The 26360-nt window shown below is 47.5% G+C and overlaps 1 protein-coding gene across 7 annotated transcripts in view; it reads right to left on the minus strand.

The window, feature by feature from the left end:
* The window catches only part of NTM (neurotrimin), a 914184-nt gene that overhangs the window by 169757 nt on the left and 718067 nt on the right, over positions 1-26360 (minus strand). For all 7 annotated transcript variants that reach the window (XM_044752719.2, XM_070489905.1, XM_070489908.1 and 4 more), the window contains one exon: positions 2456-2688. In XM_044752719.2, the coding sequence (XP_044608654.1) occupies positions 2456-2688 (233 nt within the window). The remainder of the gene's footprint in view (positions 1-2455; positions 2689-26360) is intronic.

Raw genomic sequence — 26360 nt, forward strand, 5'->3', positions numbered from 1 at the left:
CCTATATAAGCCCTCTGGGCTATAATTCCAGCCTTTGCTTCAATAAGCATTTATTAAATGTTCACTTTGTATCAGGCACTCTCTCAGGTACTTAGGGCCGGAGTGTGGGGGTGTGTGTGTGTGTGCGGGTGGCTTAAGAAAAAAGAATGACAAAAACACAGTCCTTATTTTCAAGGAAGCTTCACCTTTTTTCACTCTTCCTTCCATTTTCCAGTTCCATAAAGGTTCTGCTTCCTAAAGCAAATGTTTGTAACAGTGCATAGATCCTAATATCTCTTTGCTATTGCTACATATCATGCTCTCAAGAATAAGGGGAGGATGGAGCAAGAGCGGATGCGGGGAATGGCTTCTAAAGCGCCACTAGTAGAGACTGTGGCTGACGCCACTAGAGCACTCGCCACACCTCCTCACTAGAACGGTGATTCTCAAACGCTTTCTGACCCACTATCTACAATTAAAAATGTATTTTACAATAAAAACTTGCACACACTGAAACAAAAATCTCACCTAACAATACCTACTCTGCTGTTTGTAATACACTCTGATACCTTCAATAGAATCCCATTTCTTTTAAGAAATGCTGCTTTTATCCAGCAGTTTCAAAAATATTAATTTATAGAACCAATAAAAGAAAAAGCCATCATAATTTCCTTTTGGAAAGAAAGAATAAGAAAAAAAATAAATAAAAACAACTTGATATGAACAAGCTTTGCCACAGCATGAGGTGCTGGACCATCCCGCTGGCATAAACCCTGACCAGAGCCGGAGCCCATGCTGTTCTTGTCAGGGTGTATCATCGTATCATCGTATCATCGTCGCTTGCCCGCCCTTGCTCTTCCCAGTTCCCAGCCACCATCAAGCCATCTCCCAGGTAGCCTTCCCTAATTCTCCAGCCTCATTTGCATTCTTCCTTCTTGAGCCACCTTCCTGCCCACTGTTTCTCTGACAAATCAGCCAACAACTCTGCCCTTCCCTTGGGCACTGACAAGGAGGGGCCGCTGAAGGAGCCTCCAGAACAGGAGTCCATTGCCCTGGACCTGCCGTTTAGCTGGACGATGGGATCTGGGAATCAGAGTGGAAAAGAAACACCAAACAGGAGCCGGGCTCCATTGCTCAGGGCTTAAGCTTCTGAGACAATAAAAGGAGGTATTTGGTCCACTGTAAAAGATGTTTAAAAAGTTAAAAATTGGGGCCAGCCTGGTGTTGTAGTGGTTAAGTTCGCACAATCCACTTTGGCAGCCTGGGGTTCGCCACTTTGGATCCCGGGTGTGGACCTATGCACCACTTGTCAAGCCATGCTGTGGCAGGTATCCCACATATAAAGAAGAGGAAGATGGGCACAGATGTTAGCTCAGGGCCAGTTTTCCTCAACAAAAAGAGGAGGATTGGCGGCAGATGTTAGCTCAGAGCTAACCTTCCTCAAAAAAAAAAAATTATTTTTTTAATTTTAGAGAAAAGTTAAAAAGTAACAACAATATTAAAAATAATAACAGTAGGTAACACTTAAGCAGCACTTGTGTGTGCCAGGCCCTCTTCTAAGTATATGACACATTAGTACATGTAAACTTTAATCCTCACAACATTGACTCCCATTTTACAGAAGGAAACTACGAGGCACAGTTAATAATTTGATCAACGTCTCGCAGCCAGAAAGTGGCCAAGTCTGACTCTGAGCTCTTCCTCCCTAATAGGTATCTGTCCACAGGGGTTAAACGTTGTCTGAATGCTCCAGGCCAGTTCTGCTTCATGGAGAACAAGGGAGCACCATTCTCAGGGCCTCAGAAACCCAGAGAGAACAGAACCAGGAAAGATGCAAAAACAAAACAAATACACAGGCCTCAAAAACTGGGTGGGGCAGGGGGCAGCACAGAGGAAGAGGAGGGGAGTTGAGGTGCAATGAAAACATGGCAATCAGACCCAGGTGTTAAAGGGGAGATGTGGTATCAGAAACTGGGCTGGGAGATGAGAGAAGATGCAAGCAAACTGGGAACAATGGAGGCGGCTGCGAAGGATGCATCCCAGGGAGGTGTCTGGAGCATCTGTGGTCGGCTCTGCTTTCCGTGAAGGCTGTGTGAGGGTACGGCATATGTGTAGTGCCAGAAGAGCTAAAATGCTGATCTTAAAATAAAGCAAGCTTAGAATTGGATGGAACCTAAAAACACTTAGAGGAGGAAAAGCCAAGGAAAGCAATAATTAGAAGATAATTTTCTGAGAAAATATATTATTGGAACAAAAGCCCCCCCCCCCCAAAAAAAAAAGAAGAAGAAAAGATCCTAATTCTATTGAGTGGGAAAATTATTTGAAAATTCAGCATCTAATGGCAAAATGGCATTAAGGAAGATGTCCTGGTCCGATGGAACAAACAGAACACGTCTCTGTTGAGAAGCACAGAAGGAGTGTCCAATACAGGTTCTCCCTGCTCCCCACCCAGACCGCCCACTCAAGCCCTGCCTACCTTGCACAATGAGGTGGACTCGTGAGGTCTTTGGGTGGTTGTCCGTCTGCACAGAGCAGGTGTATGGGCCTTCGTCATACACATCCACGTTCTGGATCTCGATGCTGTACTGGGTTTGGGTGTTGCTCAGAAGGACCACGCGTGGGTCCAGGCACCACTTGTCATTCCCAGCATAGAGGATGGTGCTGCGGTTTAGCCAGGCCACCCGGGTGACCCGGTTGTCAATTGTGCACCTGGAGGGAAGATCAGATGGATAAGTCAAGGGATTGGAGAGAAAATTGGAGCCATCAGAGTGAGGTCTTCAGGGCAAGGCTAGGATGACTTGTTATCATGCCTTGCCTTCGCTCCCTGCCCACATACATTTCCTTTGTTTGATTTGTCATGGGTGGGACTTTCTGGAATTTGGTGGCAGAGGTCTTATGGGATTACAGTCTCAGAACATTGGCTATGTCAGACTTCTGGGTCCTGAGCATGCCAGGGCTTCTGCAACCACCTAAGCACAGGACTACTGACTATTGAGTAGTAACTAGTCAATAGTTACAACCTGGAGGCATCGTCCTCACCAAGAATGGCTGGGCCTTGGAACACTACCAGCCCTCCCTTTGCTCAAGAATTTCCATGATGTGGATGATAAGAATCCCTCACATTACCCTCTGGGTGTTTGGGGTATACTAAGGTGTTCAATACTTATGAAAACCCTATGAGGAAAGTTCTATTGGTAAAAAGGAACTGAAAAACAGAAAGACTAAATAATTCTCCCAAGTGACACAGATAATATGTGCTAGATCAGAGACCCAGATTTTAACTACTAAACATTATTCCTCTCATCTCAGAATAGCAAATTCCGACAGAAGGCTTCTGAAGTCAAAACTAAATATGGACCACCACCATTGCTATTTATCTTCATTATATCTAGGGGCAGAAATGTTCAATTACTGCTAGACTAAAGTCATTTTCCAAAATCTCAAAACCGTTTGCACATGTAAAAATAGATGTTCTTTCTTTTATTTTTGCATCTGGAGTCCCCAAATTGTGTAAGCTCCCTTCTCTTTTCCTATACGTTCAAATTTCCCATCTACTCTCGCCAAGTACTCATCATATCTGTCTGTATTCATTTCCCTCTCTCGCCACACCAAGTATGTTCTATGGCCTTAGGCTAAATTCACAAACACAGTGTCCTGATCCTAACTATAATGCTGGAAATAGCAATGTAGCACGGCATGTATAATGAGGCCTCAAATTTATACATTCTTTTTCAGTGTACAAAGTACTTTTACATCCAGACTGTCTCATTTGATTCTTGCAGCAAATCTGTGAGGTAGATGATCTTACTCATTCTCTACTTTAAAGACCAGGACTCCAGGGGTGGGAATGGTCTGGCAACTTGCCCCAGATTAGAGAGCTAACAAGTGAAGGAGTCAGACCTCTCAGCCTGGTCATCTAATTCCTGGTCCTTTGTGCTCCTCAGAAGATGCAAAGGTGAATTTCTCAGTGGGGAGGGACTATTGCCTCTACTGAATTCTCAAAATGGTCTGTGACCATAAAAAGTCTAAGAACTGCTGCTGAGCACGCCAGCTTCCCCAGGCAGTCCCTCTCGAGATGAGATATCCTGTCCCTGCATCCTTTCTGCTTGTACTTGTGTAAATGTCACACGATCACTGCAGGGCCACTCAGCGGCAGGTGGGAAGCCTTGCTGAGAGCTCCCGTAGCTACGGAAAACCCCTCAACCAGAAACACCTTTGCTCTGGTGTCCGGCAAGTTTTGTGCTGCTTATTGTGTTTTCTGGACAACACAGGATGGCAATGACAGAAGAATTAACTAGGGAAAGAGTGGAGGAGTATTTCTAGCAGTGGGCATGGACCACCCGCATCAGAATCACATGGAGGGTTTGTTACAGATTCTTAGTCTCACCTCCTGTCCCACCGATTCAGAATCTTTGGGAACCCACAAATATGAATTTCTAACAATATCCCACTTGGGTCATAGACACACCAAAGTTTGACAAACACTGGTGTAGAGCAGTGTATCCAGGACCAGCTAAATGATTTGTGGAGCTCGGCACAAAATGAAAATGCAGAGCCCTTTGTTTAAGAATTATTAAGAATTCAGGATGCTGAGAGCACAGCATTTAACCAAGGGTCCTTCTGAGTGCAGGGCCCTGTGTGAATAAATACACACCCTGAAGGGATCTCAAAATTCACCGTGCTTACGAACTGCCTTGGGATCTTACTGAAATGCACATTCCGATTTGGTAGGTCTGGGGTGGTGCCCGAGACTCTGCATTTTTAGTAATCCCCCTAGTGACACCAATGCTGATGGCCCCTAGACCATTCCTTAAGTAACATAAATCTAGAAGTGAATTGTATGGCCATTAGGGTTTGAGAAAACCAGCTGATCAGCGTCAACTGGGAGCTTTACAGAAACGCAGATCTCAGGCCACATCTCAGATATAATGAACTGGAATCTGCACTTTAATAAGATCTCCGGGGAACTAGAATGCACATGAAGTTTGGACTGGTCTAGAGTATACTCCGAGACTTCCATTTGGCTTTGATGACAATGCCCAGAACATACTCTGAGGGTGAACGAGAGGGAGAGAAGTGCAGCCGACGGAAGAAGCACCTCATGTCCTCCCTTTCCTTACCTTCCTTGTAGAGCTGATGCTCTTCCTCTCAGGCTACCCCACCTGAGATGTGCCTATGGAACCAGAGTGGGCTGAAATCCCTTAAGAACAACACACTCCACAGCTTGCTTTGCTAGTAATGTACCTGGGATGTTATTCATATTAATAACCTTAAGGGCAGTCCGTGCTCTAAATTTTGCTTGGATCCAAGCAGAGAAGTGGGTGAAATTCATATTCACGGCTGTTTATTGAACACATATTACATACATGCTTGGTACTGTCCAGGTCTATTATATACACTACTTCATCATCTCAAAAACTTGGTTGGGTTCACTTAGTATTGCCAATTTACAGATGGGGTTAACTGAGGCTTAGAAATATCTAAGTTGACTAAGATCATGCTAATATTAAGCTGCAGAATCAAGATTCATACCCAGTTTTGTTTCTTTGTTCAAATTCAGTGTTCTTGAGTGTCCTTATAGGGCCTCCCAAGAGGCCCTGTAACATTTACATTCACTGTGCATCAGAATCACCAGGAAGCCCTGAGAAAATACAGATTGCTGGGCCCCTACCTGGTCAAGAGACCACACTTTGAAAGCCATTAAGTTAGACATCTGGTTACTGATGAAATGAAAACAATGGAGCAAGTGGGCAGTAGGAACTGATTGTTGTTTGAAACAGCTTTCCATTACTTTACAAGAGAGAACTTTCTTACAGCCAACATGTTCTTGGAAGCCAGAAGCAGTCCTAGTTATCTTCTCCAGCAGCTGAAATTTGACCAGACATCAGGTGAATGGCCGGCCGTGGTGCAGGAAATGCTGATCAACAACCCCTAAACTGCTCGAATAACTGTTTCTGATGCCCACAGTAGGGGCACTGCACAGCCTCTTGATGAACACGAGTGACTATCCTGGGCTTCCTCGTGACTGTCTAATTATGGGAAATTGGCTGAAACGGAAGCAGCCTCACCACACCACACCACACTTATAGGGCCAAAGATGTTCATGTGCAGATATGCTGACACTCTGCACGCAGCCAGCTGCCAGCACGGTGATGCAGCCCCTGTGATATACTACACTGGGAACTTGGCATAGCGTCAGCTATGGTTTTGGGCACATCCAAGGTCATGTTTAGATGTCCAAACTGTCAGTGCTGCATATCAGTCTTGCTGAGGCTCCACGGAATTAACGCTGGCTTCTGCAGAGATGGATCACAAAGGTAACTTGGCAGCCAGCTCCTGTCACCTCCTCATACCTGCCCCCATCTATCTGTCTCATTTATCGAGTCTCCACAACGATGCAGAGGAGACAATTCTCTCAGGTTCGAGAAAAAAAAAAGTGAAAACGAGCATAATTGCTCTCTCAGCCACAGTGAACACTCTGGTTGGTGAGGAGTCAGTAGAAGATTATGGTGGGAAATGCAGTCAACAGGTTCCTTTTTTCAGAGACAGCCTTTAACATAGTTCCAAAAAATCACTCCTAAAATACACCGCGGTATTCCAACTCCCTCAGGAAGGTAATTAACTATATGATTAACTGGGAGTGAGGAAGCTTTCAATGTCAATTATCCCTGACTAATCCAGGGGAGTGTAGCTGGAGATGGCCACCTGCCATTGGGGAAGCAGTCACAGGTCAGCATGAGGCTGGCTGGGAAGAGAAATGGAGAGGTGGAAAGGGGTGGAGTGCCCTGCCAAACCTTGGAAGTCTCTCAGCTTCCCCCACAATCTTGAGAGGCACTAAGCTCCCACCTCGAGCATCTTCTCCGCCCATCCTGCCGCACACATCAAGTACAGAGGAATAACCTTCACACATGTAAGGCTTCTGGAATGAACCCTGGCACTCCCAACTCCCCAAACTCCAAACATCTCTCAACTGTGGTGGACGCCTCCTGTCCCCCAGCCTCAACACCGCCTCTACTTATTTCCAGCCCTCCAGCCCTCCAGCAAGTGGCCAGCAGATTTGACTGTCTGCGTGAATGGCCCTTCCCTGCCACCAGGCTCGCCGCCCTCCCCTCCAATGCGCAGCCCCCATGGACAGCCCATGGCCTGGTCTATGCAACATCCTGGCAATATTCAGAGTGGGAGAACCTAGGAAGGATGCTTTTGTACCATTTCACTGATGACTCACAATGCCCTTCTCAGTCTGTGTGTCTGCCTGCACCCTATTTCTTTTCTTGGAGAAGTTTCTCCTTAAAGAGAATAGGTCTGGTCTATTTGAACACAGCTTATCAAGAGTGTCTGGCCTGCGTGGATAGTCAATGCATTGTCTTCGATGATAAATAGCCTCATGTGTAGTTGACTGGAAGAGGACTAGCACCATGCGCCCATGCTGGACCTTGCACCTGAGCACAGCGTATGGTAGAGAAAGCTGCCATACCTGTAATTTTCTGCAGCTGTGCCGATTGTGCCAACACTCTAAAAACGCAGCCCTCTATGTCCTTAATCTCTTGCTGATGAATAGTGGTTTTATTACACTTGCTGCAGTTATACATAGAGGAACAGCAAAAAAAAAAAAAAAAAATGATTAAGCAAGCCCAGGATGAGTACTGCAGAGATAAAACCATAAAAGTATGAACTCGGGCCTCACGCTACTTTTGGATTTGGGAGGAGACAAGAGAGAGAGAGGCCTAGAAATTGGAAGAAAAATGGAGCAAAATATATTTGCTTGGAACTTGGAACCTTCTAAAGACAGACAAAGAAAGTGGTGAAATAAAGAGAAGGATTACTGAAGAAAGAGGGAGAAATCCAGACTTGGCCTTTCTTAAACGCGCCTGCCTAAAGACCCGAGGATGATAATGGATCCAGACAGTGGGTAATCCAACCATTCTTCTACCAAATGGTCCCTTAACTGCTTTTGAAAAGCAACACGTCTCAAGCAACACTCACGACTGCAGCGAAATAAGTGCTTCCGCCCTTCACAGCACCTGGTCACAGTCTCTTCTTATCACACAGAAATGTTCCAGCTGCCCCTAAGTTGGGTTCCTCTGAGCATTTTGCTTGTGCCTGCCCCTCTCCTCAAGCTTCACAGAGAAACACCACAATGTGGACAGCTCGGAAATACTGACACCTAATTCCATGGGGTTGGCGTGTGCATCTTCCAGATCTCCTTCTGGGGGAAGCAGCAAACACACAAACCAGTACGCTTCATCACTGACCCGCGGGAAAGTCAGACATCACTGGCACCTTAGCTCTTTACTGTAGGAGAAGGCCTTACTAGTGGGGTTGCTAATTTTGACTCCACTGGAATATAAACTTATGGGGATACTTATAAAATTGATTTGGGTCGTCTAGAGACAAAAACATTGAACTTACATTCAGTGCACACTGGCCTCGCATCTCTCAGCCACTTTTTGCCTTACATTAAAAATGGATGCGTGCTATGAAGTCTGTCTTAGTTATGAAAATAATGACAAGGCTGGTCATGCCTGGGTCAAGGCACAAGGAGCTCTTATGATAGAGGTCAAAGCACCAGGGGACAAACCTAGCTGTGCACACACTGCACTGTGAGCGCCCGCTGCAGGGGGCTGTAGTCTGAGGGAGGCAGAGAAGAGGAGAGAGAACAGGCCCTCAAGTCAGACTGCTGGAATTCAAGTCCAGCTCTGTTCTTGTTGCCTCTCAGCAAGCCATCTGACATCACTGCGTTTCATTTAACTCGTCTGCAATGGAAATAACTTTTCCTTCCGCGTGGGGTTAATGAGAAGATTAAATGGAATCATGCATGTAAATGCATTGTTTTGTATGTAGGAGAAACCCAACAAACAATATGATTATACAATCCATTATATATACTCTTTCTCACTCTAGGTCTATACATATCACTCGCTAGATGGTAACTTATTTTTCTCATGTGCCCCTACACAACACCGTACTGAGTACACAGTAAGCACTCAATAAATATCTGTTGACTGATTAATTTTTTGATTAAAATCTGCCACCTTTCACAAACTCCTGAGAAGTAAAGGACCGTGGGGCTGGTGTGCAGCAAAGGCCCAGGCTGGGAGGGTAACTGCTCTGTATGTCAGCACCAACCTACCTTTACCAACAAAGCGCACACACCTCCCTCCACGCATGCTCACCCTTTGAGGGAATCAGAACAGTGGAGGCCATCACCTTCCACGTCTCTAATGTCTTGGGGATAAATCAAGAAGGCTTGGCTTTGTGGACCTCTGAGAAGGGGTCGCAATAAGCACACCTATCCATCCGTTCTTCCTGTCCGCGTCAAGTGAAGTAGCATCATCTTAAAACCAACTGCTGAGTTGGGTGGGCCATGACTTTTCTGAAATGAATGGCACGACATTTTGATTTGTATCGGTGACAAAAACCCAATACTAATTCAAATGCTGAAGGAGGCTTAGAACTGCTCGATAGGTCGTATCACACTTGTAAGCCATAGCGCCCACAAGCCACTTCTTTATTCAATAACTATGTGCTACATCCATATGGCAAGGAAGGACTCTAAACTCCAGCACAAGATGATCTGGGTGGGGCAGCATCTTGATCTGTCATATGACCACAGAAAAAAGCAATGGGGCCTTTCATCTCCAGGAGACCGAAGCCAGGCAGCCTACAGGTTTCTCTTTCCATTCCTTTCCACAACATATTCAAACAGTCCACATACAGATGAGGGCCTCTTGAACCCCTTTGTGGAGACCAACATTTCCTAGAGGAGAGAGTCCAAAAGTGCTGAGGGAGAGTTCAGCAGACATTCACCTTGGACTTTATCTGCCATTTGATTTTGGGCTCCAGTGAATGGCCCCCTGCGAAGCCCCACCTCACCTCTCCCCAACACACACTGCCCCAGGCAAGCCAGGTACTGGGTATACTGGACTTCTTCTCACTGTCGCTCAAGCTCTCTGTTCACTTTTAGGATTCAGTGACTCATTTTATTTAGAATGCCCTTCCCCATTGTTTGTTAGACAAACTCCTATTTCCCTATCAAGGCCAGTTTTAAATATTATTTTGTATCCCATCTACCTTTCCTCTGCAAAATTTTTAATCCCCCATGAATGTTCTCCAGATATACTGGTGCCGTGGATGTACTGATAGCAGTGTGTTCATGCTCCATCTTCCTGTGCTATGTGGAGCTCTGGGAAGGCAGGAAGTATATAATATTTATTTCTCTATTCCAAGGACTCTTGGTTACTTTCAGGGAAATTTGGGTCTTGCGAGAGCAGCTAAGGAGGCCTTTGAGGTTGGAGGGAGCTTGCTAAATAGCAGAGGGCGGGGCATGGCGTTTCAGGCAGAAGGAGAGCATGAGCCAGCCGAGAACGACAGAGCCGTGAAATAGCACTGGCATGTGGGCGGCTGGGTGGAGATCTGGATGGTATGGAGTGTCAGGCCTTGCCAGAAGAGAAAAGTTACGGGAGATGAGGCCAGCGAGCGAGCGCACTGCTCTCTCCATGTCCCCTCAATCCACTGGAGACAGACACGTAGGATCACATCAACAAGTTCCCCTGTCCTCCGGCTTCCCGTTGGGTTCAGCTGATGGCAAGCAGGGACAGGAGATGGGGTGGAGGAAGTAGGAGAGGGGCTGTCACAGGCTAGCTATGTCCCTGTGTCAAAGAGCACAGCTGGCCAGTGGCCCTCTCCACACAGCCCTCTCTCCCTGTGGGTGCTGTGACCTCCGCCTTTTATCCCTTCAGGCCTACAGGCTTTAATGATGCCCTCCTATACTAGCCCCAGGGTCCTGACTAGGACTATCCCCTGTGGGATTTCCCACACTTCAGCCGCATCTTTGTAAATATCTATTTTATTAAACCCTCCTTAAATGCCCCAATTTGCACACGCCGCCTTTCCCCTGCAGGAACCCTGGCTGTTGCAGGCAGGTTGTGCAGAACGCCATGTGAAAGATTTTTTGCTTTATCCTGAAGTTCAGAGAATGAAAATGAACTTTGCAGCAGCTGCCTCAAAAAATTACCGATGGTTATAAAAGGCACATAACTTGAGCTTGTCTCTTTCTTCTTCAGTGGGTGGTCTCCCTTGCAGAAAGGAGGCTGAGAAGAAGAAATGAGACTCCAGCCAGTGAATCTGTCTGCAATCTCTTTTTCTTTTTTACTTTTTCTCCTGTCCTCATCATCCGGACCATGTAAAGCCCACGCCTGGGATGGAGCTTCATCCTGGAGACGGTAGACCTAGCCTGGCAGAGTGTTTGTAGGGGAACACTGCTAGTCCAGATCCTTTTTACAATTACACTTTGAAAACCAGAACTCACTCGGGTAAACTGGGATGGGCTGTACACATCAGGCACATTGGACCATGCTGGAAAAGGGCTCTGGAAGGACCCGGCTCCTCTCAGCCCAGGGCTACTAGTGGCTAAGAAAGATGTAGAGCCTGGCGGGCTGGCGCCTCCAAGTCAGCCTCAGGTGAAGCCAGCATGTGTGTCACTCCGGGCCCCAACTCTGGGGCCAGTTCTAACTCCAGTTCCTTGTTTAGACACACTTTGAATCCTTCTCCCAGGCCTGGATCCTGCCTCTAACGACCCTCCTATCATCGCTGAAGGAGCGCCTATATTTAGGATTGAACACCACGGGCATGGGGAGAACCTCATGGTTAGGAGACCAAAACCACCCTCTAGACCCATCGCAGCTGACTTTCCTTCACAGCGAGCGTGAAGCCTGACAGGCGGTTCTGACCAATCAGCAGACAGGCTGCCTTTCTACCTGGTCCCCACCCCAGAGACTGTGAACACCTATGACCCTGACTGGGAAGGGAGGGGTCGGGACAGAAGCAATCCACTTAAAGCCACAGCTGTTCGTTTCCTTCCCTAGGAAGAGACAGTCTGCTGCATAAACTCCCACAGCACACCGGTGGGAAGGAAGAACAGACCAATTAAAGTGAGAATTCCAGAATGACAAGGGGGGCTCCTGGGTTAGAGGGGGCCTTCTCCATTTCCTGGTGAATGACCTTGGCCACACATTATTTCACCTCTTGGTGATGCCACTGTGTCTAAAGTGATTGTCCGGGGCCCAGCAGGCAGTGAGGGGCAGTGGTAAGCTGGTGGCTTCCTCCCAGGAGAGCGGCTGCCCGGTTACAAAGTGCCACCTGTACATCTGAGAGGTTTAGACAAAGTTGGAACAGGAGAGCAGACCAGCACAGGGCCGCACACTGGAGTGGTGGCAAAGCTCCTCCTCCATTTGTGCATCCTTGGTGGCCTGTGAGGAGAGAGGGTCCCCAGGGTCCAGGAAAACAGGGCTCACTATGACAAGTAAGCACAAGAATATTTGAGCACAGAAGAGGGAATTGGACCTCTCCAGAGTTAATCTGGGTGGCATGATAATTTGGGGGGCACGATGCACCCCTCAGAAAGACAAAGCTCCCGGTGGGGGGAACCGCCCTCCTTTGGCTCGCTGCCGTCCCGAATCCTGCTCAATCCCGGGTAAAGACCTCGCCGCTGGCATATTTCCTGTCGGATTTCCTCATCCATCCCCTGTGGCAGTTGGTGGTTTGAAGAACTCGTTCTCCGAGGAACACAGACCTCTGAGACCAGCTTGTTGTTGAAGGTGGCTACTGACCAGCTCCAGCCCCCTGTCTTTCCCCCACTGTGTCCATCATAAAATGGACATTGGTGACACGGAGGCACCACAGAGAGGGACAGCAAGTGGCACTCCCAGCCAATTCCATGTGTCTCATGTACTAAGGATGTGGAAAGCCCTGAAAGGACCTTTCCTAGACCAGAAGGAAAGGCCTAGAAAAAAGTCTCACAGGTGGGTTCCCCTAAGAGAAGGATGCCCCTATTGCTCTGCCTCAGCTGATGACAAAAAGGGCAGGCCTGGAGGAAAGAGGGGTGTGGGCTCATGCTAGAGCAGGCCTCCAAAGGGAGATGCGTGAGCCCGCCACGGGGATCCAGCGTGGAGCCAGGGAAGCTGCTCTGAAGGGAGCAGCAAGCGGCCACGGGTCCCTGGTCTGAGATCCACCGTAATGTCCCCACCTGTGTGGAAGATGGCAGTAGTCTCTGTTCAGCCCAGCCCCCTTGGGTCCCTTTGATCACATCTGTGCCGCTCCCCAGGTTTCCGTGTGCTTCTCCTCCAACAGCCCATGCCTCTGACTCTCTCTGGAGGCCTGTCTTTGGGGGCTGCTCACAGAGAGCTGCAAGTGCCTGGGAGTCTGCATGTGTCATCCGTCCCCTCCCCCCGTACCCCCCAGCCCCGCTGGCAGCAGAGGGATGCCTGCGGGAGCGTGAAAGCTGCTCTCTGTGCCTGCGGAGTCTCGCTGTGCTGAGGCTGAGGCCACCGTCGTGGGTAAATTCCTGAAGTTGAGCCTCTCCACTTGGTTTCTCGCCCGACCCTGCCCTGCTTCCCTCACTCCCTGTCTGGTTTCTCCAGGGAGCACTTCCTTAATAAGTCACTCTCACCCAAATTCGCATCTCAGGGCTTGCTTCTGGGCCTCCAGAACTAAGACAATCCTCTTTGTAATTCTCACAAACGTTTTGTGATTAGAAAGAGAAACCCCAAAGGAAAGGGATCTTGGGATGCTTTGGAGACTGCAAAGAAGAGCAGGTGTGGGAAAGATGCAGGCTGCTCGGTAGTCAGGCTTGGGCGGGGGGCAGAGCCAGTGTCCCGGGCTCCAGGGAGAGAGGAGATGGGGCTGAGGAGAGCCTGCAGCCAAGAAAAGTGGAAAAGGTAGGGGGCCATCAAGGGCTAAAAGAGGCCTCTGAGGGCAAGACCATTTCTGGGTTCTGAGATACTGATACCAAGAGGAATACAACCTAATCAAGCGTGAGTACTAAAAGGGACACCTAGCAAGGATTTCAGGAGTTTTGGTGGTGGGCGGGGGAGAAGAGCATGTGGACTGGAAATCTTATGGAGGGAGTGAGCCTGAGCCTACCTTGAATGAGGACTCCATCTGCATCAACAGAGAAAAGATGAGAGGGTGTGCTCAGTAAGAAGAAAATGGACTCTAAAGATACAGGTGTGGATATGTGGCACATGTTTAGGGTGTGATCTGACAGAAGGGGTGTTTCTGTGAGGATGCAGAGGAACAAAGTGCGAGAAGGAAGACTACAGTCAGCTTGTAGGGGCCCTAGAAGGCTCTAGAAGATGAGCGTGGTTTGCTCTCACCTGTAGCAGTGAAGTGCCATTTAAGGGGTTAGGAGTGCCGAAGGGCAAGATGAAAACCTCATTTGAGAGCAATGCAAGAGAGAACAACGGGGGCGGGAGCCAGTCACTGCCAGAAACAACATTAACACTGAGGTTTCCCTTTCCAAGAAGGGTTTTCCCTTCCATGAGATATTGAGTCTTCTTCAGACCGTCAGACATCTAAACAGCTCTTCTGTTAGGGAGACAGGATCAGCTTCAACAGGCTGGCAGGAAGGACGTGAGTGAAGGGGTGTCTGTGGTCACAGGATTCCTACCCATTCTTCAGCCCATTTGATGACCTTTCCCTTCAAAAGGATCCTGTCACCAGGCCTGTCCTTCTCCTTCTCAGTATTTGCACTTCACTTCTCGTTGTTAGCTCCACAGATGTGGATGAACAGAGGTGTGTAAGAATAAGTTTACTGAACTGGTCGTTTATTGGACAAATGTTCACCGAGCACCTCCCGTGCACCATGCATTGTCCAGCACCTAAGCAAGGTGATGCAGGATGTACAAGACAGACACAGACAGACCTTCTGCTCATGCAGAAGAGAGGCAGACAGACCGACTGTAGTGAAGTGCAAGGTCTCTCACAGGACGCTGGAGTGTTGCACAGAAGACAGACGAGTGCTGGAGAACCTACTCTAGTCCAAGGGGCCGGGGAAAGTCTTGTAGAAGTAGTCTGTCTGCTGAGAACTTGACAAATGAGTATAAATTTGGTGCTTGGAGGGACCTGAGAGATCATCTACCAACCTACAGATAAGGAGCCTAGAGAAGTTAAGTCTGTGCAGCTACTTCATTTATAAGCTTATGGCTCTGTAACTATTTAGTTCAAAAAAGATTGGGGATAAGGGTCTGTCCAGGTGGTGCAGTGGTTAAGTTCGAGCACTCCGCTTTAGCAGCCCGGGGTTCACTGGTTCAGATCCCGTGTGTGGACCTATGCACCGCTTGGCAAGCCATGCTGTGGCAGGCATCCCACATATAAAGTAGAGGAGGATGGGCACTGGATGTTAGCTCACGGCCAATCTTTCTCAACAAAAAGAGCAGGACTGGCTGCGGATGTTAGCTCAGGGCTAATCTTCCTCCAAAAAAAAAAAAAAAAAAAGATTGGGGATGAGAATCCACGTCTGCTGCTCCCTTAACCTGGGATAAAATAATAGTGTTCTCCTGGGTTAGCGAATTCTAAGAGAGATTCTATAATGAATATTCTGAAAGCTTGACAATGCACTGGGTGTTAGTCAGATTTTAATAAGGTCTCTACCATCTGGACAATGCCATGAATTAGTGTATCTTATCAGATATAACTTCAGCTTGCTTGTCCATATTGAAGAGAAGCAGCGACCATGCCCAGGGCTTTTGGCCTGATTTCCATGGAGTCGAGCTAGCCGGGTCCTTGTTCTATTATCTAATCTGCTGTGACAAGCCTGGGTCCCTAGACTTTCTGTGACTCAGTTTTCATATGCATCAAACGGGGAAAAAGTTTTCTGCCCACTCAATTCTTATGGCCGTCATGAGGGTCAAAGTAAGTATTCAAGGAGGAGTATAAAGGACTCTACAAGAACAAGGAGGTGGAATGTTTACAATTCCTCTGTGAAAATACAGTTGTCCCTCCCTTCAGTATTATTTTCCAAGTAACCAAACGCATGCCTATATGACCTGCTCAACATTAAACATTTGTTTACTGCGCTTCTCTGCCTGTGGAGATGCAGTGCTCACTTTTCAGAACAACACAGATTCCTTACTCCCTATGTGTTAGGAGCTTATGATACAAAGAAGATAATAGCTACTTAAATGAAAAGAAGCAGGGGATCCACACAGGCAATTCAATGACAAACATGGGCAGATGCAGAAAAGAATAAGCCTGATTCTAACCCTGAAACTACAATGCCCAGCCCCGAACAAAAGGCAAGTAACCCTTAGAGAGGGATGTGCTCCTTCCATGTGGCCCGCACCCTCAAGCTGGCAGTAAGAGCAAGCACGGCGCTGATGGCCAAGGGCAGACGGAGGGGCAGGCTGTATCTGTGCAGATGCAAAAAGGTGAGGCAGCAGAATGGGTCCTCTCAGCACTGGAGCTGCATCAGCCACTCCTTCCAAAGTAATTCCCTTCAACACACCGGGCAAATGATTATCCACGTCCTTGACAAAAACTCTCAGTGCCTTTGGTGATGTTCTCGATTAACTCGTCTCTGCAGAATGGGGTTCTAGTGGGACTATAGGAGAGCTAGCTCTTTCTCTGCATAACTTACTCTCTGATCTTGACCCTTCAATGGCATGCTCAAATTTTTCCCTCATCTTACTCAAACCAGCTACCTTCTGAACACCCAGCGGTGGGAGGGATGGAGGGAATCCAATGTCACCTTACCTAGATGGTCACTGCACCGGCCTCGCCAACAGGTCTCTTGCCTCCAAATTTAACCCCTCTAGTCCACCCTCTCCTTCTGCTAGAAGGATCCTTCTAGCAAATCTGTTGGAGGCTCATTTGTTCAAAACCCTTCAGTGGTTCCTAGAGCCTTCAGCATGAAGCTCCAACAGTTAGAGTAACACACCAGTGATGCCCCGAGCCTCAGTCAGACCCACCGCCTTGTGTGGGAGCCATATCACCATATGTGTTTGCAGTTTTCCTGCAGTTTCCTCAATGTGGCATGCTCTCCCATGACCCCAAACCATTTCATATGCGTTCTCTCTGTTTAAAACACCTCTCTCCCCACTTCCTCCTCCACATGCACCTTCCTTTACAAGGCTCCATCTGACCTACCGTATCTGCATTGACATCCACCACTCCACAGCACCTCACACACCTCTGTCACATCACTAACCAGCCCATATGGCAATTGTGAAGGCAAGGCTGGTATATTTTCTTTTCCTTTATTTTTTTAACCGCCCCCCCCAGACCTGTTGTGCCTCCCAGGATACCTAGTCTACTATTACCGTCAGTCAGTAAATATCTGTTGCTTGAAGCTAAGGCAACTGCAGCAGGCATCTATCCTAAGCCAGGTGTCTCCGAGACAATAGCCGGCATCAGGCACAGCCCAAATACTGGAATGTCTCCAACTCTTCTCCATGGTTACTCACACCAGGCTGCGAGGAGCCTGACATGCCTGCACACGTGGCACGGTGCACCATACACCAAAAGTCACCAAGCCACAGTTGACGCTCCAGGAAAGCTTGCAAAATGAGAAGGGAGGATGCAGCAGACATTTCATAAGAGGTTTTTTTTCTTAATTAACCAGAAAAAGAATAACTCAAACTTTCCTTGTGCACGACAGCATGCAAAACTCTTTCACATGTAATTATATCTCATGGAATCATCAAATCAAAGCTGGGCAGAGGCAAATCTTTAACTCCAGACCTAGGACTACAAAATGAGTGATGGCAGGCATGTCACCTTACCTCCTTGGCCCTTAGTTTCCTCTCTATATAAGACAAAGAGATATCTGAGAGACCTCCAGGTCTGCAAGAATTCCCAGGTCTGCTGCGTGCACCTCGGTAAGGACATGCCACCTATTCCCTGATGCGCAGGGCCATCTGAAACCCTTAACTGTCCCCCTCTTTGCCAAGCTGAACAGAGAGGAAAGGTTAGGAGGTCAGAATAGAAAGCGGAGTAGAGCCATGAAGGCAAGGATGCCCATTACTCAAATGCAGTAAACGCAAGCCTGCCTTCACTTCTTATGCAAATTCTCTAGAGAAAGGGGGATATAAGAGCAAGAGAGCATGTTTTAGTTCACCTCAGCAGGACACAGAAGGATCAAATAATATTAATTAGAATTTAAATGCATGGAGTAAAATTAGAAACATGCTTGCTCCTTTCATTGTAATTATCAAGAGAATCTAAAAACTCAGAGGGTTGAAAATGCATATCTTCTCCTTCCTTCCACTTGGGAGACACATTCCATTCTCCTAATTTTATGACTTTATGTGATTGATATGGTCTCTCCCTGCATCTCCCTAACAACTCTAACCAGATCTCATTTTTGAGATTTTGTCTCTTCCCCCTACCCTACTGATTAACTGATTTCTAGACGCAAGCGTTCCATCTGCCAAGATGGTCTCCTATTACTGGTCATCTCTGGGCTCCTTTCTCCTTCTGAGAATATTTAGTGTTGAAACAAAGCTCCTATTCCCAAAGACCTAACTGTCCCTGGAATTGGCTTCTTCTAATTAAGGATAGGCTGCACGTTAGTAGTTTCAGATTCGTCAAAACCTGTTTAAAATGTTCATGATCTGCAGAACACCCAGAGAGAAACAGAATGACTATACAGTTATCTGCAGGAATGAAGATTATTCTTAATAAAAAGCCTGAGCTAAACTGCACCAGAGAATTCAGGAAGGGGAGGAATAGCGACCAGGAAGGAGCGCAGAGGAAAGGGGGCAAGAAGCAGAAGTGCAAGTGTTTGAGCATAGCTTCCACTGTTTCCAGTGCTGAGGCCATGAACTTTTGCTACCTCCAATACCCTTTACATTCCTCCTCCTTGTCTTTCTGATATAGTCATACAAACCCCAATTTGAAATGATTGGTGGAGGGAGACAACTACTTTGTGTGTGTGTTGAAGAAAAACAAAGACAATGACAACAAAAATCCTATTTTTATTTCCTAACAAGTCTTTCCTTCCCTGACTTTGAAGAAAAAAAGACAGGAAGCTATAGATTAACACAAAGGTGACCTTGCTTCTAGGAAGGCGTGGAAAACCCACCTAAGGTCTATATTTAGGAATTCCATCAAAAATATATTTCTCCTATTGTAAAAGCACAGATAGAACCCCCGTGGGTCTAGGTTATTGGGTCAAGTTTCCCAGAGTTCCCACAGGTAGGCTCTCTTAAGAATGGCAACCCCTGGACTCAGCCTCTGGGATCTGTTTGCTACCCCTTTGCTGTGTTACTGGAGGTAAAGTCCAACACTTTGGATCAGTATGTGTGCAAGAGGCTGGAAAAGTCCCTCTAAGCTGGCTCTCAAACTGTCATTAGAGACCCAATAGTAACAATAATGCTTACACAGTCATATGCATTATAGACAATTGTTCTTTCTAAAAATGCAAATAGTTTTGGATACCAAGTCCCTATATGGCAAGCCCCAAACTTCTCTTTCAGAATACATGGCCACATAGACACTACCTTCCTACCCCCACATGCTGCTTTTGTAAATTGTACTTTCCCAACAGCATTTTGTCAAGAGAACTCTTCTGTGCCCCTAACACCATCCATCCCAAGGAAAACTTCCAGGCGCTGTCTATGGTGATTCCCAGCCTTGCCAACTGCCTACATCTATGTGATCTCCTGGCATGTGAGTTCAGTTGGGTAAACTCCTACACCCACAACTATAACCCACTGGAAGATTTTCTGTGGCTCCCGTTCCTGTATGAAGGGGAAATCTATACAGCCTGGGGCCAGTCCACAATGACCTGAGGAAAGTCCCTGGAGAAGCAGCCTCTGAGGTTTTGCTCTCTGCAGTCCCTGAGTTTCTACAATCCACTGCCGAGAGTAGGCAGGCCTAGGAATAGTTGAGATGGAACATTCTGTATGCATATTCAAAAGAGGCTTCTTATCTGTGGGACATTGTTTAGAAATTGCTTTACTATTTGATTTGTGATAAATGATTAGTAAACAAGTTGATCAAAGTAAATACACGAGTGACTTCAGTTAGATTCACATCCATTAGTGTCCAGGAAACCTGTGAAGCAGAGCTTCCTCAGAGGCCCTGGTGTGCTGCTTGCCATGTAATTCTCCTGTCCATCTCCCTCTTGCCCACCCCTCCACACTCAGACTGATCTGCGACCCTGGCCATCCTTCTTCCAAATGCAAACTGATGGTCACAAGCAGAGAAGAGAGGAGGATATATGGGTGAGCTTGCCTAGATACAAGAATACCATTTGTTCACAAAAGCCTGAAAAGAGGGTAAAACTCTTAGAGAGTCAATTCCGATGCAAGAATCTTGATTGGTTCAGTCACTTAGAGGAAGAAGGGTGGATCTAAGGCCAGAGCCGAGCTCTGGAATTTGCAGACCATAAACTTGGACATCACTAAGCCTGCCAGCATGACATCCATTCTCCTATTAATAGCAACTTCTTCCATTCTGCTTGCCCCAGAAAACAAAATGAATGAGGTTTGGCTGCATGTGTAGGACAGCATAAAACCCAGGGCAGCAATAGATTGGAGCGCAGAGTGGCAGACACCGTAATCTGCTGGAATGACGCTCCAGCTCAAGGAAAAGAACCTCTTTGGGGAACCAGTGAAGGGAATCAATGCCCATAAAAGCATCGGGGCAGCAACCAACAGCAGCAAAGATAGATACTGTTGACCAGGACATGCAGCAGAGTGCAGGTTGTAAAACAAAATAGAAAGTCATTAAAATGGTGGGCAAAGGGCACAACTGTGCGATGTGGATGTCACAGGGGACCTGTGTAATGAGCAGCTCAGGACTTCCTATCAGTCAGAAGGTCGGAATTGCCAACAGTCTGCCTGCATGGCCCCGGGATCCTACACTGTAGATCCTTCTCCATGCACAAGCCGCAGAGAGGGGAGAGATGGTTAGTATTTATTGCCACTTATGTAATAGGTCTATTTGGAAACACATTCTGACCAGCTTATCAGGGTATTAATACATCACAGGCATATTGAGCTGTATTCATTTAGGGTTCAGGTTGCTTTAACCAAAGACTTTCCTGGGAAGCATGCCAAGGTACGTATTCTGGAATGAGTCCCCTTTTCTGCCTCATTCTCCACCTTTTGATCCAGCAGAGGGCAGAATCCACCCATAAGACAGCCTCAGGGACCCTGGGGGCAGTTTGCCCTAGGAGGAGTCCTGGGATAAGGGAGCAGAAAAGCAAAGAAATGAATAAATTCTTCATCCATCCAAAGGTAGATGTAATGATACCTTTTGACACTCTCAGGACTGAAGACTGAGAGTAAAACCAAACAGGAGCAAGTTAAAGTGCCCGGAGTGGGCTGTGCCTTAGTTTCCCAACCTGCCAAAGGAGCAGTGGCGTGGCTCATTTCCCACACACCCTGTAGGTTAAACGGCATCTTACAGATCACAAAGGGCATCTCTGACCACAAAGCAGGGACAGCTGGCAGAGACAGGATGCCAGGGTGCAATGGGCGAAAAACAGAGAAAAGGCGCCCAGCAGGCTTCCTTCCTGCCCATGCGGCCCCCCTCCTAGGGCTCCCTTCCTGGTGCGTCCCCATTCTCCCCTCTCTCCTTTCCTTTCTTGGCTGCCTTGGCTACCCTCTCCAGCGCCTCTGTCTTGGGAGAAATAAAAGTAAAACCCAAAACAACTCCTAGGGAGAAATGACAGCAGCTGTTCCCTCCCCACTGCCCGCTGTGGGAGGGAGCCGCGAGTCTCCGCGCCACCAGCAGTGGTGAGAGCTCTGATTTCCAATTTGATCTCCTCATTTTGTCAGCCTCTGCATACCACAAATGGCTGGGCCCCCATCTATCACAGAAAAGAAGGGGATGATGGAAGGAAAAAAGGAAAGCACCACCGTCGTCTCCCACAATGAATGACTGGCGCAGGCATCTCTTGTCACCTCAGCACTGTCCCTGAACCTTACCACCTCGCCATTAAGAAGTCACTCGCCACGGCTGGGCTGCAGAGACACTCTATCTCCTGCTATTGTTCACAGCGCTCTTGTACGACAATTTCGATCCATCAGACTTTTCTTCAGGGAAGAATTGATGGCCTCAGGATCCTCTTGATCCTGGCTGTTTATATTTCTGTTCCCATCAACATACGTTCACTGGCACACGGATGGCCAGACCCTGCTTACGCTCAGTCTCCCCCTCCCCTCATGGTGCAAGGTGCCAGGGGCACTCCTAGTGTTTACAAAATGTGATGTTGCACCTTTCCTGGACTGTGTTCCTTCCTCTGCCAACAGCCCCCAGTTCCCTCCCCACCCTGGACCCCAATCTCTCTCTCTCATGCGCGTGCACACACACACAGGCACACCAGCAGGCTATCCTCATCTCTCCTTCCCTGTATCCTGTGGATGTATGTGGTTTAGTCTAACTCCCTTCGGTATTGTGGGAAATGTCCTTTATTTATTGATTCAGTCAGTCACCAAAATTTTTTTTGCATCCCTACTGTGTGCCACTAAATGCACTAGGGGCTGGATACACAAAGATGAACAGGACAGGGCGTCTGCCTGTTGTGTGGCCAAAGGCAGGGAGTGTCTGGGGCACTGTCAGTGCTTTCCAGCTTGAAAAGCACATCAGACACACTTGCGTAAATAAAAAAAACAAAACCTGTATTTTATAAATAAAGACTTTCCCACCCAATACTCAGAATAAGTTCCCCAGATTCCCCTGATGTATAAAGCTGAGAGGCACTATTGAGAGGGGCTGGAGAGTAGGATTTGGGTAGGAAACAGATGTGTAAAAACCTGGACAGGTGAGCAAAGGCATCTTCACGAAAGGCCTCCGTGTTAGTGACCCTAAGGAATGTGGACTGTAACGCGTAGGTACAAAGAGTTTCAGACAGGACAGGGATGTGCTCAGATCCGTGGTCCGAGACATCACCGCTACCCACAGGAGAGCAAACAAGGAGAAGCAGAGGCAGCATTTACAAGACCTCCCAGTGGTCCAGCCCAGCCAGGGCTCCAGGCCTGAGGACGGGCAGAGCCCCAGGGCTGCAGCAGAGGGGACAGGGATTAGACATGCTTCCCCAGACTGAAAATCTAGGGGTGGGAGGGCTAAGGAAGGATGGAGCACACAATAATAATAGGAGTGAACATGTACTGATCACCAGCATGCACTAGGCACTGGGCTAAGTGCTACGTGCTTTATCGTATTTGACCCACACAACCACTAGTGACGGGGCTGTCACAAATGTCTCCAATTTACACACAAGGCAACTGAGGCCTAATAAATGGCTGAAGGTCACATCGTTGATAAATTACAGAGTGGGTACTGAATCCCCGTGGTCTCTCTCCAAGGGGGCCATACTCTATCTAGCAAGGACCTATTCTGCCTCCTGGTGTCTGGCTTGGGTAAGTGGATGCATGCAGGGCCCAGAAGAAGGAATGGAACTTGAGGGAAGGATTTGGGAATGCAGGAACTTCAGTCTGGGTAATGAACTGTCATATGTGGCTCTCTAACTGATTCATGTGGGCTGGGCTGACTTGCCCTCCCAGGTTGTTAAGGCCTTCAGGACAGAGGCCTTTCTACTAAGTGTCAGTGGTGGTTAATACCAGCTGGTTGCATGGCAGGTACACAGACCCCTGTCGACTGATGTACAGAATGTGCACACAGCATTTTACAGGAAGGACCAATGGCAGGGCACTTCTCAAGGAAGAATGGCTGTAGGTCACATCCACAATGCTGCCCATGGCTCCTTGCACTCAGACCGCTCCGCTCAGCTTTCTCCATGGCTCTGTACAATGGACCCCACCAACATTCCATCACAGAAGCTTTTACTAATTGTTGGGTCTCTTGGTGAGTCTTCTGGGAACATGCTTCGGTTTAGAAGAGATAGCAGATGTGTCTCCATGAATATACTTGTGTGGAAAGCACACAGATTTCCTGCCCCCCTCAGCCATTAAAGAACCTCTCTTCTGTCCACTCCTTCTCCCCAGACCACCCTCTGTGCCCTTCCAGCCCCTTCTCTGTCCTTGCCATGGACAGTGCATTTTATATGAAGCTGTAAAATTTGATGACAGCTTTCCTTGTCAATGTGGCCCTCACGTTGATCCCTCAGTGATATACAGCACTGACCCTCTGGCAGTTGAGCAGCCTCATTACAAATGAGAGAAAAGGGACAGGGAGAAGCAGAGCGGGGAGTCAAGATGGAGAAACAGGGAGGCTGACAGGACAGGGCACAGGAGAGAAAGAAAAATCATAGGAGAAGGCCAGAAAGGGAGAATGCAAGGAAAATATTTTTTAAACGGGGAGAAAAGAGAAAACATAGAGACAGCTATTTCCATTTTCTCAGTTCTTTTTTGTTTCCTGTTGGATGAATGAGTGTGTACATGCATGTGTGTGTGCACATGCGTCTGTGAGCACATGTGTGTCACAAGGCATCAAGAATCCACTTCTGAGCAGCACTGTGACAAGCTCCAAACCGGAGGAATTCTGAGCAGGGGCAGGCCAACTGGGGGGGTCATGAGACTGGATCAGGAGGACTGAGTCCTGGGCAGGCAGGGCTCCAGCCCTGCCCGGGGTGGGGGGTCTGCCATGGAAATGGCTTGATCTGCTCAGGACCCCAGAGGTCCCCCAGTTGACCCTGTCCCTTTCTGAGGCTGCAGTGCTGATACCTGCCGACAGCTGTTCTTAGAAGCAAAGGCTCCAGAGCCCATGTTCAGAGGGGACCCTCGTTTCTTTCTCCCTGGGCAGACGAGGTTCTCCATTAGGCTCCCTTAACAAATGCATGAAGTCTGACAGTAGGTGGCATTGGTGGAGCCCAGGTTCTTTGTTATAAATATTTGTTCCCAGAAAACCCTGTTGATTTGACGTTAACAGCCCCAGGGGAGGCTGATTTGCTGACTACAGAGTTGCCTAAATAAAACCAGTTGGAAGAGAATCTTACAGAACACTATAGTGGGAAAAACCCACACACACCTCCCTAGGTGTCCCTTACACCAGGAGGCACCCTTCTCTCGCCTCCCCTGTTGTTTACCTTGTTCCTGCTCCTGTCTCCAGCAGGGATTACTTTAATACTAATTCGCAGCCTTGGCAGGGTCTGAAGCTCCTCAGTCCCAGAGACTGGCATGTAGCCATCTCTCCTGGGCGAGGGCTCCCGCCCAGTGGCCAGCTCCCAGCACGAGGCTATGCCATGACTTCCCTACACCTGCTCATCAGCGCTACAGCACTTTACCTACATTTCCAAGCAACAGGCAGTGTAGGTGTTCCCCTTTCAGTCTCGCGTACAGAGGCGGAGGCTGCAGCGCGTGTCGCCCATGGTGTCTAGGTTATTAGATATGTCTGCAGAATGCAGGTAATTTGTGTTTCTGCTTTGTGCAATTGGCACTAATGGCACATGCATAAAACGAAGCCATCTTCCAAAACACGCGTCAGAGGACTGTATTTACCAGGCACAAAGGCTAGGAGAAGAAGAATTGAACTCTAATGATAACATGTTTGTAGAAAAGTGATGCACTTAAGTTATTATGTATGAAAACTATTGGCAAAATTGTCAGTCTAGGCTTGTTAGAGAGAGAGGATGAACAAAAGGGGTGGGGCTGCCACTCGGAATAGTGGGCCATAGAGCTGTGTGAGGACATAGATTACAAGTGGGGAAGGAAAATAAAATGAGAATTAAAGCTTCTGGAGTAGAATTTAAGAGAGGAACAGGAGGGGATTTCATAGGTCAAAACGGGGGATGACAAGAATAGAGCTCGGAATAAGATTCCGTAATGGACCCGCTTTCCACTTATATTTTCTGTACTTCATACTTCTTTGCTTAAATAAATGGAGTCGGGCATTTTCCATTTATTCCCTCATCCCTGCATTTCATCACACCCCTGTTGACCCTAGCAGTCTGATAGATGACTGGAGGGGTTTTTTGGTATTCCATGTCAGACTGCAGTATCTGCTGTTGCTACTGTCATGCATTTGGGTTTATATTTTACTTTTTATACTTAGACCTTGATGTTGGTTTCTGTTTTAAGAGCAGGGAATTAACACCATGACCTGATTTTGTATTCAAAGCAGATGAGGCCCTGGGAAGAAGGACCGACCGATGTCCTCACATGAGAGGAGCTTTGTGATTAGATGAATTGCAGTTCCTCAGGCTCATGGACTGAAATGCTCCTTCTCTATCTCTAAAATGAGAACAAAACCACTGGCCTTTTCTACTTTTGTCCTGTGAACACTGCAAACTTTGCAGAGAGTTAAACCAGGAGAGCAAATCAAGGCGATCATTTGACAGATTTTGAGAGCAGAAAATGGTTCAAAATGATTAATACAAGATATTAGATCATCCAAAAATAATGATTAGTGGACATGCTTACACACACACACACACCAGAAAATCCATTTCCATCCAGCCTCTTCTAACTTAGCTCAGCTTGTGGCAGTCCAGTCAGATTCTGTCAAGGGGTGCAGTGGGGTTTAGACTACAAATAAACTATGAAATAGATACCACACCTGTGAGCCACCTAGTAAAGAACGCTGAGGTCTCTTTCTTTGCTGTTGGCGGGCCTCTCTCTGGGGATGTGGAGGGCAAGACAGCTATTAATCCTTGCAAAACCCTAGGCAGATAGGCAAATATTATTCTCCTCCCATTA

The sequence above is a fragment of the Equus asinus genome, chromosome 20 (assembly GCF_041296235.1).
Source record: "Equus asinus isolate D_3611 breed Donkey chromosome 20, EquAss-T2T_v2, whole genome shotgun sequence".
NCBI lineage: Eukaryota > Metazoa > Chordata > Mammalia > Perissodactyla > Equidae > Equus > Equus asinus.